The sequence below is a fragment of the Amblyomma americanum genome, chromosome 11, assembly GCF_052857255.1.
Source record: "Amblyomma americanum isolate KBUSLIRL-KWMA chromosome 11, ASM5285725v1, whole genome shotgun sequence".
In the NCBI taxonomy this organism is placed as follows: Eukaryota; Metazoa; Arthropoda; class Arachnida; order Ixodida; family Ixodidae; genus Amblyomma; species Amblyomma americanum.
The window spans coordinates 52364510-52377801 of record NC_135507.1 but is presented as its reverse complement, the minus strand read 5'-3'; the positions used below and the strand labels follow the sequence as shown (position 1 = coordinate 52377801).

General features: G+C 48.4%; 1 protein-coding gene across 1 annotated transcript in view; it reads left to right on the top strand.

The window, feature by feature from the left end:
* LOC144110440 (uncharacterized) overlaps positions 1 to 12132 on the top strand; it is a 50686-nt gene extending 38554 nt beyond the window's left edge. The window contains exons 10-12 of the mRNA XM_077643337.1: positions 97 to 334; positions 2099 to 3185; positions 3245 to 12132. Of these exons, the coding sequence (XP_077499463.1) occupies positions 97 to 334; positions 2099 to 2327 (467 nt within the window). The 3' untranslated portion in view covers positions 2328 to 3185; positions 3245 to 12132. The remainder of the gene's footprint in view (positions 1 to 96; positions 335 to 2098; positions 3186 to 3244) is intronic.
* The last annotated feature ends 1160 nt before the right edge of the window (positions 12133 to 13292 follow it).

Sequence of the window (13292 nt, the reverse complement as noted above, 5' to 3'; positions counted from 1 at the left end):
AGCAGTGTTAAATTTGAACAGCTTGGCACCTTGCTCGTAGAATGGGAGTGATCGAGCCGAGTGGTCTAGAAATGGTGTCTGTATAATGGGGTGCAGGTAATCTGTATCACCACGGGCACCTGTCTCGGGCGGTGTGCTGCCGGCTGGAGGGAGAGCCCGGGCTGGACACCCTGCTGCCCACACGATACGCCCTGCACCACCCAACCCTGGGCTGTGTGAGCGGCCACAACCCGCCCCGTGACACGGAGAAGACCAAGCCCTACTCCATCAACTGGTGCGTGGGCGACGAGCGCCCCGAAGTCACCAACAGCGGCACCGGCATGCGCCAAGACAGGTGGGTGATGCACCGATGCTTCCTAGACAAACTAGCTTGCCGAAATGCCTTACAGCAGGGATCTTGGGAGACGGTGGGGGTATTTGAGGGCCTGCGGTGTTCAGTTCTTGGAAATGCTGGGCATATGCAGTAGCTGACCGATTTTTTCGGGCTCCAATAGTTCAAATTTTGTTAGGAACCTCTTCGGAAGGTGTACATATTCGCTACCGATATTTCGGACTCTGTGGAGTCCAAAAGTTCGATTTTTCCGACTAAAATAGATACCAGCAATAGTGTACTGACCGTTTTCGACCAAAAGTTTCTGATAAATGTAGACATGAGCAGGCATCTTTGTCGCAACCAACCAGCTCGTCGCCGCCTCAAAGGCGCCACCTTGGATTTAAATGGAGTCAAACTGGCATACTGGCTTGGATAGGCTTGGCTATTTGTTACTTGTTTTTAATTCTTGCCACTTGAGATAATGGCACAGTCTTCACGGCCATCAAGGCGGCCTACAAAGAAGAGCGCGTTGAAAACAACTGCAGCATGCCCACAGTGCCAGACAGGCAGATGGCAGGAGCGGGAGGAGGTTAAAATTGGGGGTCCTCACTTCTTCTTGTGGGTTCCCTCTCTGTCTTCGGGAGCATCGTTGCCTGTTGAAACAGACTGCTGTTCATGCTTCACGCTAGCATGCATTCATTTGCTATGTGAGCTGCAGCTGCGTCTCAGTGTCTGGTATTGCGATGTGAGGTGGTGCGGACTGCAGCATGATTCTAGCTCAGTTACAGTCTAGTATATTCGCTTGCAAGTGGAACGGAGGAAAAGGTGAAGTTCAGGATTCTTAAAGCCGGTTTTTTGCAGAAAAAATATCATATTTTTTTGTTATGTTTGTTTATTTTTTGAACTGTTCGATTACTGTATATGTATATACTCGCATAATGGACCCACTCCCATAATGAACTTTTGTCCGCCAAAATTTACTTTTTTTTTTTCAGCCTGTAGCTTCTTGTAGCGGGTTCCTCAGTTTTTTTCGCCCTGTCCCCAGCCCAGACCTTGGCAGCGCACCAAGATGCCCGATAACATCATCACTTTTGAAGAGCCCCTGCCAGAGAAGTGGGGGGGGGGGGCAGCAGCACAGACCTTGGCAGCAAGATGCTGCCTGTCAGGGATAACATCACCACTTGTTTATCTTTTGAGGAGAGCTCCTGCCACATGGGTGTAAGGGGGGTGGGGGGGGGGGCACGCTCCGCGAACCTGTGTGCTGTAAGCTATAGGGCTTAAACATTGCACACATTGTTCACCGTCCTGTGTGTTTTTTGAACTTCGCGTAAAAAACGCGTGCCTGACCTTCACCTGACATTCAGGCCTGGTGTTCAGCATGTCTGCATTATCTCGCCCAGATTGGCCAGCGCCGTGGGCTACCACAAAATTGTGGGATCGCGTCAAAGTCAAAGTGAACGATGCTAAACACCAGTGGCACGAATGCGTCTGACGCCTTGCGTTTGTTGACGACGGATGGACGGAGTTATATGAAATTGTGACCCTTCCGAAAAAAATCTCTTGAAACTTTTTTTTCCCGCATAATGAACCCTCCCCTCAAACTGATGTCAACATTTCTGGAAAAAAAGTGGGTTCATTATGCGAGTATATACGATATTAGGACCATTTTCCAGGTCCCTCCAAGTCCGAAATATTGGTCAGTGACTCTAGAATGACTTTGGAGTTTGGCGAAGAAGCAAATTAAAAAAAAAATTCTTTCCTCCACCACTCTCTTTTCCTGTGCAGGAGCGGCACTAACCTGGAGTCGCGCGTCTCCAAGGCGTCCCTCTTCGCCCTCTTCAAGGATGCCTGCGAGCTGCTGGGTCGTGAAGACCTGCTGCTCAAGACGTACGGCGAGACCAAGGAGTCGGCCCTCAGCTACCAGGGCGCCAAGAAAGTGCTCTTTGAGCGCTTCCTCAAGCTCGACCGTGGTCGCTGGGTGCGCAAGCCGCCCGAGGAGGAGATGTTCCACTAGGACCAGCGTCGACGACGACGACACACACGTTCCTTGCTTTGTTGTTGTCGATCAGCGTTAAGTTCATCTTTTTTTTTTTTCTTTTCTCCACGCGATGCATTCTTCAGCCTCCCATTCTGTTGGAGGAACCATGCCATCATCTCGTTGCCATTCATCCCCCCCCCCCCCCCAATTGCGTTTCCCAGATTCGCTGTGGTGGCTCTCTTACTGCCGCAGCAGAGGCAGGGGCTGTTCGTCTCGCCGTGGCTGCACGGTCTTCTCTCGTTCACACTGTCCGTTGCGGCCGTTGCCACTTGGCTGCTGGTTGACACGCTCACTTGATTTGCCGGCACCACTTCCCTCCTCCTCTTTCCGTTGCACTCTGCCCATCTTTGCCCGCTTCTTTGTTGCCGTGATGGCTGCTCACCATGTTGTATGCGGCCAATGCAGCTGTGTCACATATGCACAGGTGCTCCTTGCAGCTAATGCCGCTCTTTTTTTTTTCCCCCGTTAAAAGCACCTGCTCTCCCTGAGCAGCAGCAACATCATGTAAGAGGTTGAAAATTGTTAGCTTTTTTTCTTTTCTATCTTTAACACTCTTTCAGAATGACACTTGTTCTTGGTTTGAAACTGAACAGTTCTCTTCTTTTTATGAGGGTGTTTATCTTGCATCCGACACTGAAAAGGTTTTCTTCTCTCACATTACCTTCAGAATCATTGGGGATTGCTTGGCAGTCGGTTTCCACAATACTGAGATGGCAGGGGGGTAAGGCTTTGTCTCGCATGAACCTCATGACAGCTGATGATGATGAGTTGTCGAAATTCATCTGGATGGCTTTGTCTCGCAATGAACTTCATGACAGCTGATGATGATGAGTTGTCGAAATTCATCTGGATGGCTTTGTCTCGCAATGAACTTCATGACTGCTGATGATGAGTTGTCGAAATTCATCTGGATGGCTTTGTCTCGCAATGAACTTCATGACTGCTGATGATGATGAGTTGTCGAAATTCATCTGGATGGCTTTGTCTCGCAATGAACTTCATGACTGCTGATGATGATGAGTTGTCGAAATTCATCTGGATCCACAGCATCGCCGCTCTGTGGGGGAACCGTGGTGAGACAGTTGGCAGGCAACGGCCTGTGCACACTGCGTTTTATTTCCAACTTAATGACATCTCAGTGGAAATTCATTCCCACTGGTTGTACCAAACCAATGTGGTTCGCAGTTTCGGTAGTCAGCTGAACAGAAAGCGTGAAGCTAGCCAGCTGTTCTTGGCTATGCTCGACTAAGTCTTCCCTGGATCTCTCGCGCATTCTGTCTCGTTCTTCTCTAATTTGAGTTAAAAGAAGCAAAATCGCCTCCATGCCTGAGCATGTTTCCCAGGAGCTCTCAGCTGCATGAACGAGACAGAAGAAGCTAGTGGCAACTGCAAGGAAAATTTTTGCGCACAACAGACGGGACTTGGGCAAGTTCGCGCTTGTCTGTGCGTTTCTTTCCCAAGTCCCGTCTGTTTTGCGCAAAACTTATCCTTGCAGTGAACATTTACCAACTGGCCCAACAGTCTGTGCAACTTATGTTGATGGTCTTCGGTGTCATTCCCATGGTAGCCTCAGCTGGGGTAGCAAGCAACAGGAATGTCCATTTGCATGGAATCCAGTGTTTTTCCTTGGTTTAGGCTTGTGCATTCTTGGAAAAAAAAAATGCATCGTATTCCTACCCACCTTTGCACTGACAACTGGCAGAAAGTTTTAGCGTTTATGACCTCTCTCTCTCTCTGTCAGTAGTTGCAGTTTACAGTACAGTGACTGCTTCCATCTTGACCTGCTGTACTGCGGACTCCCCAAACCCTATAGCCTTGTCAAGGCCATGGAGGCAAGTACAGCTGGGCTCGAGTGGCACAGACTGATGTGAGTCAAGAGTCCAGCAGTCGCCTGAGTTGCTGCAACGCATTTTTCACATTGCACGGAGCAGTGAAGCCAACTTTGCCTGGCCTGTTGCCAGCTGCTGCTGGTTGCGCTGTCCGCACTCCTTGGTACAAAGGTTACCTGCAGGCGACTAGGCAAAAAGGATGTTTCCGCATAATGGAAAGTCGCGAGTACAAAAGTGTAAGCGGGCTCTCTCGAGCACAGTGCGCTCGGGACGAGCAGCAGCGGCCGGTCTTTGAGGTGTGTGGAGAGCCCCCTTGGCCGGACATTTCTTGGCCGTTGTTGGAACTGACACGTTGCCACCGGAATAGTTGTAGCTTTGTTCCCCACTGGGCTACTCTGTAGTGTGCTGTAGTGTTGGCAGAGCATGAAGCTTGACCCGAGAAGCGAGTTTAGAGCATTTTCTCCCATCGCAGGTCAAACTTGTGAAGGGCGGCTCTGACCCCTTGCGGCGAAGGGTGCCTGCGATCCCTAGCACTGCCGGGTTTGAGCCACTGTAGTGGAAGTGCCGGCTTCGGAAACGTTCTTACTTGTGGGCACGCTTATGTAGAACCTCTTTGGCTTTTTTCACCTTGCGAGCTTCCTTCCGACGAAGCCTGGCACAATTCTCCTCCGACATTATTACAGGAGCGGAGAAGCGTCTCGGAAAGGATGGCCGTGTGTCTCCGCAAGTGACCAGCTCTGTTTTTAGGCTGCAGGGAGTGTGCTGTGAGTTAAGGTTTTGCCTTCTCCTCCCCACTTCCTGTTGTCTCGCTTTCACACCCTTTACAATGTAAGGCCGGCAACTGAGCTGTCATCCTCTCACTTTGCGGCGCAGTGGTGCACTACTGTGCGGTGCCCTCCTTTACAGGCACCTGTCGCTGCTGGAGGCACTAGCGAATTTCGCCACCTGTTTACATTTACATTCTTTCTGAGCACCATCCACCCCACACCATCCCAGTCACCGTTTGTGTTTCTCCCGCAGCCTGCGAAATGGAATTTTCTTCACTTGATCTTCTCTCTCTCTTAACTGTCTGAGAGGGAGGCCTTTTGTAGATACGCTTTTTCTTTCTTGTCATCACAGCGCAGCTATCTCATCTACTGTATCATCATCTTGGGTGACCCTTCAGTGATTACTGTGGCTGGCATGTTTTCTTTTTACTCTTGTGGTCGTCACTATTGTGCATCCTGGTTAAGTTGCGAGTTATGTAGCGTGAGTTCTGTGACTGAGCGTCTGCTTGCCTGTTTTATGTTCATGAAGGCGTCATGCCCTCGCATTGTGTCTTCTTTTTTTTTTTTCCCTCTTATGTTCACTGCGATCCTGTCACTGATGCCATTTTAGTTCCACCCAGGGCTGGGCTCTCGTCCCATCTTCTTATTGTGCGGTATCACTTTGGGAGCGAGGCATCGAGCCATGCGTTTTAATGATTGGTGGGTGCAGGCCCCACGAGTATTGCCATGCAGTTGTACATAACTTGGTGCCGCCGAACACCGGATCCTGTTTTTAGCCGAGACATCTCGCCGTGTTGGAATGGACGTCGACCCTTGGCACTCTGTGTTTACCTTGTTCTTTTTATTTTATTTTATTTTTTGTGAAGTGCACAGGGGCACTGCCCACACTCAGCAAAGGGCTCCAATGTGCCTCTGTGTGCGGTCGTTGTTGCGCCGTTTACTTTTTTGACGTCTGTCCTGCGTTGTGTATATGGTTATGTAGCATCGCCATGGTTATGTAGCATCGCAGCTTTTGATTTTTGCTTCGAGCTGACACCTTGAGTAGGTGCGCTGGCGAAAATTTTTGCAGTGTTGCTGCTTTTATTTTGTACTTTATTTTGTGTGTGTTCAATACTGTGTGTGTCGCGCTGGGTGTGACAGTGTGCATCTGCTTGTGACAGAGTGCAGCACTTTTATGCAGCAGAAAAGTCTCGTTTTTAATCTAACCTTGCGCAGCTGAGGGTGTTGCTGAGTTCAACGTCCTGCTTTGCTGTTTTGGAGGGTCGCGAAGGCAGTAAAGGCCATCCTTATTGGTCTGTTCATTTCCTTGCTTTTATGGGCTTGTGGGTGGTTTTTTTTAATGCCCTGCATCTCAGGTTTCCTTCACAGGCTGCCCCCCCTCCCCTTTTAGTTCTGTCCTGCCGAGGGTTTTGTAGAACTTTAGGAAAGAGTTGAAAACTCCAAAACAGGACGTGCCAAACAAAAATGCACCGAAGAGGCGATGAAGCTGACGTTTCTCGAGGGAGAAGCACTTTTGTTGTGCCATCCTTTGTGTACTGACGGGCAAGGCAGGAAAAAAGAAAAAAAAAACGATGAAGGGGAGGAGAAGCGAGGAACGAAGGAGGTGACCTGCAGGGTCACGGACTCTCCTTCATTCGAGGTTTCAGTCGTGTGCACCACCGGAGCGGACGAGGGAGAGGGAGGTGTGTGTCTGTGTGGATTAGTGGGCGAAGCAGCGTTGCTCTGTCGAGTCACGGGTGTCTTTGATGGTGGCCAACTGTGTTCCTTCATACTCACCCACGCGGAAGAACGGCGCACCGCCGTGGCAGCGTTGCATGTGCCAGCGGGGAATGTCACATGGCGTGCGGTCGTGTGCGCCGCTTGTCTCAGACAGTTGCTGGCAGCCCCTCCCCGCATCCTTTCCTCCTCCGCAGCCGCGTCCGGTGGGTTGCAAAGGTAGAGAACCGAGGCCGCCGGACCACTAGTGCCGCGGGCCACTTGCGCGGCATGGTCGTCCGGCAGGGCGCATAAGCCGAAGGTACGAGCGATCGTACGAGCATAGCACGCACGTTGGGGCGTCTGCTCCACTGCACACGCGCCTTTCTTTTTCCGTCGCATGCACCCCGTGCACATGAAAACGGTCGGACAGCAGCGGATTGGCTGTGACTGAGTCGTCGGTGCGGAACGCAGGCGGGTCTGGAGCGGACATATTTAAACAGCGTAGCGCAGCCCCTTCTCCGAGGCAGCAGCCATCTCTGCTGGAAGGCTCGAGCATCTCTTTCTCTCTCTCTCTCTGTTCCCCGTCTCTTCTGTGTCATGTGCACGTGATGTTTGTGAACGCCGCTCTCGTGTTGCTGGTACGTGTGCGCTTAGGCAGGCACACATGCATGCTTTGGCTCTATTTAACCTGCTCGTTAGTTGCATGTGTAGTGTGCGGCCCCCCCCCTTCTACTGGGGCCCACTTTGTAGGCATAATAACGCACCAACGTAAGCTTGTAATGCCCCTCACTGTATTCTACTTCCGATATCTTTCTACCAGTTTTTTTCATTCGTATTATTTTTTGTGAGCAAGCAGCTGTTGGTTTGTTAGCCCTGCCCAGGCACTCTGCCATTGCTGTTCTACAGTGGTGAGCATTGCCCATTTCGATTTCTCTGGTTGCAGTCTCTGTGCTTTGTCACACACGAAGGGGGTGCCATTTCCCTTCTGTGAGGGCTGTCGGTGTTTTGCGCCACACTGTCTGCTTGCGGGGTGCCAGGCTCTTAGCGCAAACAGCGGAGCTGCTGCCCTTGGTTTGGCTCAGACCAGGGCAGTGCGTCGCTTTGCTGTTTCTGGGGTCTGGCAGGGGTTTCCCTCGTGCGAAGCCCTGTAGTGGCCTGCTGCTGGTTTGGGGACTCTTTATTCTTACCCCCTCCTAACTTAACTTGTTCTCACTCTATCTATCTTTCTTGGTAGTTCTGTCATTTTTCATTGTAGCTCGTGAAGTAACCCAATCTCGTGAGTGTTAGTGCTCGAACCTAAGCCGACCTAGGGCCGAGGTCCGCGACCCCCGTGTAGTTGCGGACACCGGTGGTAGATCGTCGCGTCGTTGTAACCTAGCGAAAGCGCGATTTAGGAAACAAGGTTCACTGTCTTCTCGTCTTGTCTGTGCTTTTGTGCGTCTTACTGCGCGTGTACACTCTTGCTCGGAAGAGAAAGAAAAAATTACGAAAAAGGGAGACAAAACCACTGAAAGCGTAAAACGAAGAACTTGGTTTCGGCATCGTCGTCTAAACGTTTGGTTGGTATTGTTTTTCATTGGTTTCCTTCCGGCGTCTGCATTTTCCACCGCTGGCTTTCGTTTCATTGTGCTGCCTTCTGCGGCATTCGTTTCCTTCGCCCATTTTGCAGTCTTTCTACAGCTGTCTCTGCTTCTTCTTGGTTTGAGCAGCGGAAGGTTGGGAGACGGGTCCGCACGCAGGGGCAGTCGGGCACCCTTGGCAGTCTCCGGCATGCATTTTTTTTTCTTGTTATCCGCAGTCGACCTGGCGAATCAAGAACACGAAGAGGCGTGAAGTAGCGCACGCACGCACACTTGCTGCACATGCACACTGCACGGCTGTCATTGTGTTGTGCAGTGGCGACATGTGCGCCAAGAGTGAGTGAAGGAACGGAGTCACACCTTCCCGACTTCGAGAAGCCATCGGCAGCCACAGCAAGCCGCGCCGGGATGTCGTGTTTCAATTCTTTTTTGAGTGAAAGGCAGCCTTCTGTTATTAATAAGTTGTAGACTGCATTCAACAACATTCTCGTTTGGAACATTGTCCAAGCAGAGTTGAGGTTGTGCTGCATATAGGTCAAGAAAGTTAAGTGGAAATTGGAAGTTCGAGCGTGCTGAAAATTTTGGTTGTTTATAATTGAAATCACTGTCTTCAGTATTGGCACTTCTTGTTGTATTGTTTTTTCTGCAGCCTGATCTGTCAAGATTACTAGTTGACAGTTGTAGTGCCGCCAGCTGCTCATGTGTAGAAATATATGTTCGTAATTTCATGCCAGCTAGTTTCGACAAAGCTCTCTGCCTTTCATTCGGAGCATTGGAACACGTCTAAAGATGACTGCCTACTGCCCGACTCGCGAGACACAGTGCCCGCGTCCGAACCGTGCTGCCGACCTCCCCGTTTACATCTTCCCAACAGGAGTCGTGTAGGCGTGGTCGGAACCAAACTCTTTGCTTTTTTTTCTCTCTCGCGAGACACTGGTATATGCAGTCCACATTCCGTGGCGGGCACACCACTGCACACGCTGTTGTCGGCACTTTGGGCCCCTCCGTATCCGTTATGGACGACTTCATTTCACATCTTGCATGCTTCTTTGGTGCAAAGCAGTGGAAGGATGTGCTTGGGCTTTGCAACTACTTCTCGATTTACTGCAGCACTTCAGAGGCATGTACGATTCCGGAGCTGGCCCGGGTGTGACTGACAACATGAAAAAGAAAAAAATGCAGACGATGTAAGATGCTGTGAAGTTTCCTTTCCCGTCGTCGTGTGTCCGCCTCTTTTTTTTTTTAATTCGGGTTGTCTCTCATTCCCTCCACTGCCCTCCCCAACTTTAACCTCCCCCCTCATATTGGTTCTTACTGACGGCACCTTCTTGGAGAGAAATTGTTCTCTCAGGGTGTGGTATGCACACAGAAAAGCGGTAGCCTCCTGCTGTCTCGTTCCACTCCCTTTCTGCTTTTGGTAAGGTGATTCATGACTCTTCATGAATTCTGCTCTCTTCGTGCAGCTAGTATTCAACCATGCCTTCGGCAGTCCGTTCTAGGGTCTGTTGGCAGTGCTACATACCTTTCCTTCACCACCGTCACGGCTTGACGGGGCAAGACAGTTGGGGAAAGCACATTCCATAACCAATTCATGCTTCTGGCACATGCTCGCCGGACGACGTCCCACTCTGTCTTGCCCGGTCCTGTGGGTGGGTGGTGGCAGAGCCTTTGCTTTTCATCTTTTGATCCGTCTTTGCTCTTTTTTTTCCGCTGACACGCTCTGTAGTTGCTTTGTTCTCGTTTTTTAGACAGCATTTTGTTTCAAAACGTCCGTCCCGGCAAGCTATCTGTGACCCCTCCCTTTTGCAGGGGGGTCATTCTCTGTATATATACATATATATATGTACATAGCCATATGTATATATATGTATATATGCGAGCAGATGGGAAAAAGGGGTGGAATTTTGTTCTCTCCCTTTGTTTCTTACGGTTATTATTATTATTATTTGTCAGTCCTGTTGTGCTTTTTGTGTCCACCGGGTTTTTCCGTTCTCGTGCGTTCACTCCTCGTGTTTTGAGTAAGATATTTCGTGAGCATCGTTGCCTGTTTTTGAGAGCAGAGACTCTGACAACCGTCCCAATGGCAGTACCCCCTTCCCATCCATTGGCTCACCCCTCGGTTTCCTTTTTGGTAGTTCTTTTTATCCGTCATCGTGACCAGCTCTCGACATGGTGTTGTCACGTGGGGGCTAACATTGTGGGTGAGGTCTCTGCCACAGTCGCATCAGCGCGGATGTGTGCGGAGGACTTGTTTCATAGATGAGGCATGTGACCAGCAAGAGTGTGTGCTGTTTTTCATATTGAAATGAGTCGTGATCAATCACATGGGTGGTGCAGGCCAAGAGCACCCGCTTACTGTTCATAAAATCTGAAAGCAGATTGTCAAGGGTTGTCTTGCTAGGAGGTTGCATGATTCTTAATAGGCTATACATTTGTGTTGATGTCGAGGAAATGTTCGAGATTTTAGGCAACTAGGAGATTTTTTTAGCTTTGAATTCAGGTGTGAAGTTGAGCTTGCGAGCAAAAGCGGCGACTGAGCTAGGATGCTCAAAAATGTGTGGGCACACAGCTGTCCATATAAAGCAACTGTGGAAGGTGTATTAACTACACTAACAAACGTGCTAACGCCCACGTTGGTCTCATGCCTTGGCTGTGTCTATCACTCTGTCCCATCACGGTTGGTTGCGTTCCAGTATGTCCGATAATGGGGTCCTCCTGCGGGATATTGTTTCTCAGAGTGCAGGCATTGTGACTACAGCAAATGCCTAATGAGGGGCAGCACATTGTAGCACCGGGAATCATGTTTCCCCCTGAAGCATTCTGGGGGCACTATGTGGGTTGTCACTGGGGTCTGCTTGGAAACACTGGCTCCATCTTTGTCATGATGTGCTGTCGGTAAAGCTTTGCGAAAGCCTGTTTTCTTGGTTGCGTGAAGCACGGGAAAACACTCCTGGGCCATTGAGTGTCACTGGCCAAGCCAGTAGCCATCCCCAGTTGCCAGCTCATGCAAAGGCATTTGGTGCCATTGTTTCTATCAAATCTCAGTGGTGCAGCTAGTTTTCGTTTTTAACCTGAGCAAGTGAGCAGCTGTGTATAACGAGGCATTTGTTGTTGAGATTGAAATGTTGCTGCAAACAGTTAAGAAAGCTGGTACCCTGTTACCAATACCTCATTTTTTTTTATCACACGTGCTCCTCCTTGGACAACAAAACTGCGTCTTGTCGAACATAAATCAAGCAAAAGAGGGGAAAAAACAAAACTGAACAGTCATCTCTGAGTCTTGTGCGTTATTGTCCTCCGAAACCTTCACAGCATTTTTCATGACCTGCACATTTTCCAACTGTGATCTTGTTTTTTTTTCTCACTTTTAACAGTGTCTCCATGTTTTGTATGCGTGTGTGTTGCTAGGTTCTTCTATTTTTTTTCCTGAAAACAAGTAAGAAAGAAAACAGGCATGAAAAGGTTTTTTCTTGTATCAAGTTGGGCTTGTCTCTGCAAACCCATTGCAATGCTAGTCATCCAAAAACAGGACTTGGCTGGGACTTGGAAAACTGGTGCGCAAGGTGTGTCATCTTCGTTTGACGAACGATGATAGTGTTAGTAAACAAAAACTGCCTCTGATTTATGTGCTTTATTTCTTGTGTAAACCATCTTTGTTTTACTTTTGTACTTCGTGTTTTTTTTTTTACCAGAAGAGAAATCTCTCGCCACACGTTTCTTTGTTGCAATCAGGTTTTTCAAACCTGCAGGTAAAAAAAAAGAGCAAAAAGGAAAACGTGAAAAATGGAACAATTGAAAGTGACACGTCTGAGAACGGTGTACTAGACTTAAGCAAAAAAAAAAAATCCATAGTGTTGTGATATGTAAACTGAATATCCGAATAAAGGTCACAAATGCAGTCCACAGCTTCTACTGGTTCTTTCTTTTGTCACAAGCCTTCCCATCCATGCTTAACCAATCACAGTGAGCAGAGTAATGCATCAAAACTATGAATAACCCTGTTGTTACTGGTGGCCAAGCTTTTACTGGGCAGCTGTCGCACCTTATTGAGTGGAGTCTTTTGTGCCGAAACAGCCATAGGATACACCCTGAACACTAATACGCCTACATGGGAGTAAGCTGTCTTCTAGCACCCTCTGCTAGAGGTTAGCTTACTCTTTTTACTCCTTTCTGTTTAAGAGTAGGCTTTATAGAGAGCTTCGGAGTAATTTTGATGGCCTGGGATTTCTTTATGTACACAAAAATATCAGAACACTGGTGTTTTTGCATTTCACTTCCATCGAAGTGCTGCTGCCTGATTGAGGTTGAACCTGCAACCTTGAGCTCGAAAGCTATGGCAGTTTTTGTTTGCACATTGGCATCATGCAGAATTAAAAGAAAAAAGTACAGATGCATTGGAATATGCAAGTTCTGGTACTCTTTGCTTCCCAGGTAGTGCCAAAGCATTGTCACCGTTTTGTTTGGGTCATATTTAGTACAACATTCTTAATGCCATTTTTGAATATTTTTGAAAGGTTGCTAATGTTTATGCAAAGTTTTGCTAACATTTACGGAACACCTAAGAAACAATTGAACTATCTTAATGTCATTTTTTAATATTTCTGATTGGTGTGTGATCAGTGATGATGAACTACTGAAATAATTATAACTTTATAATTCATTAATTAAAGAAATGAAAAAAATTAAAAACTAGAAAAAGCGGGCTGAAGGTGTCAAAATGCTCAGAATGAAAACCCAATGCTTAATTGAGGATGCTAATAAAGAAAATTTAGTGTGTGTGATTGTCAATCAAAAAAAAGAAAAATGCATGGTGTCAAGCTGCTCAGAATGAAAAGCCAGTGTTTGCTGATGCTAAGTATCGGTGTATATCGTCGTCCTAAGAAAAAAAACTTGTAAAAAAAAATTCTGAAGAGTCGCATCAGTACATTGTAGCACCAGCATCAGATGACTCACCAAACAGCGCACGCTATCCAGTCAACTCATAAGCGCAGCATAGGAGTCCTCCAACGTTTGTTTTTATGGTGCTTGCTTGCGAAAGCAATCGTAGCTGTTGTGGGGAATACGTAC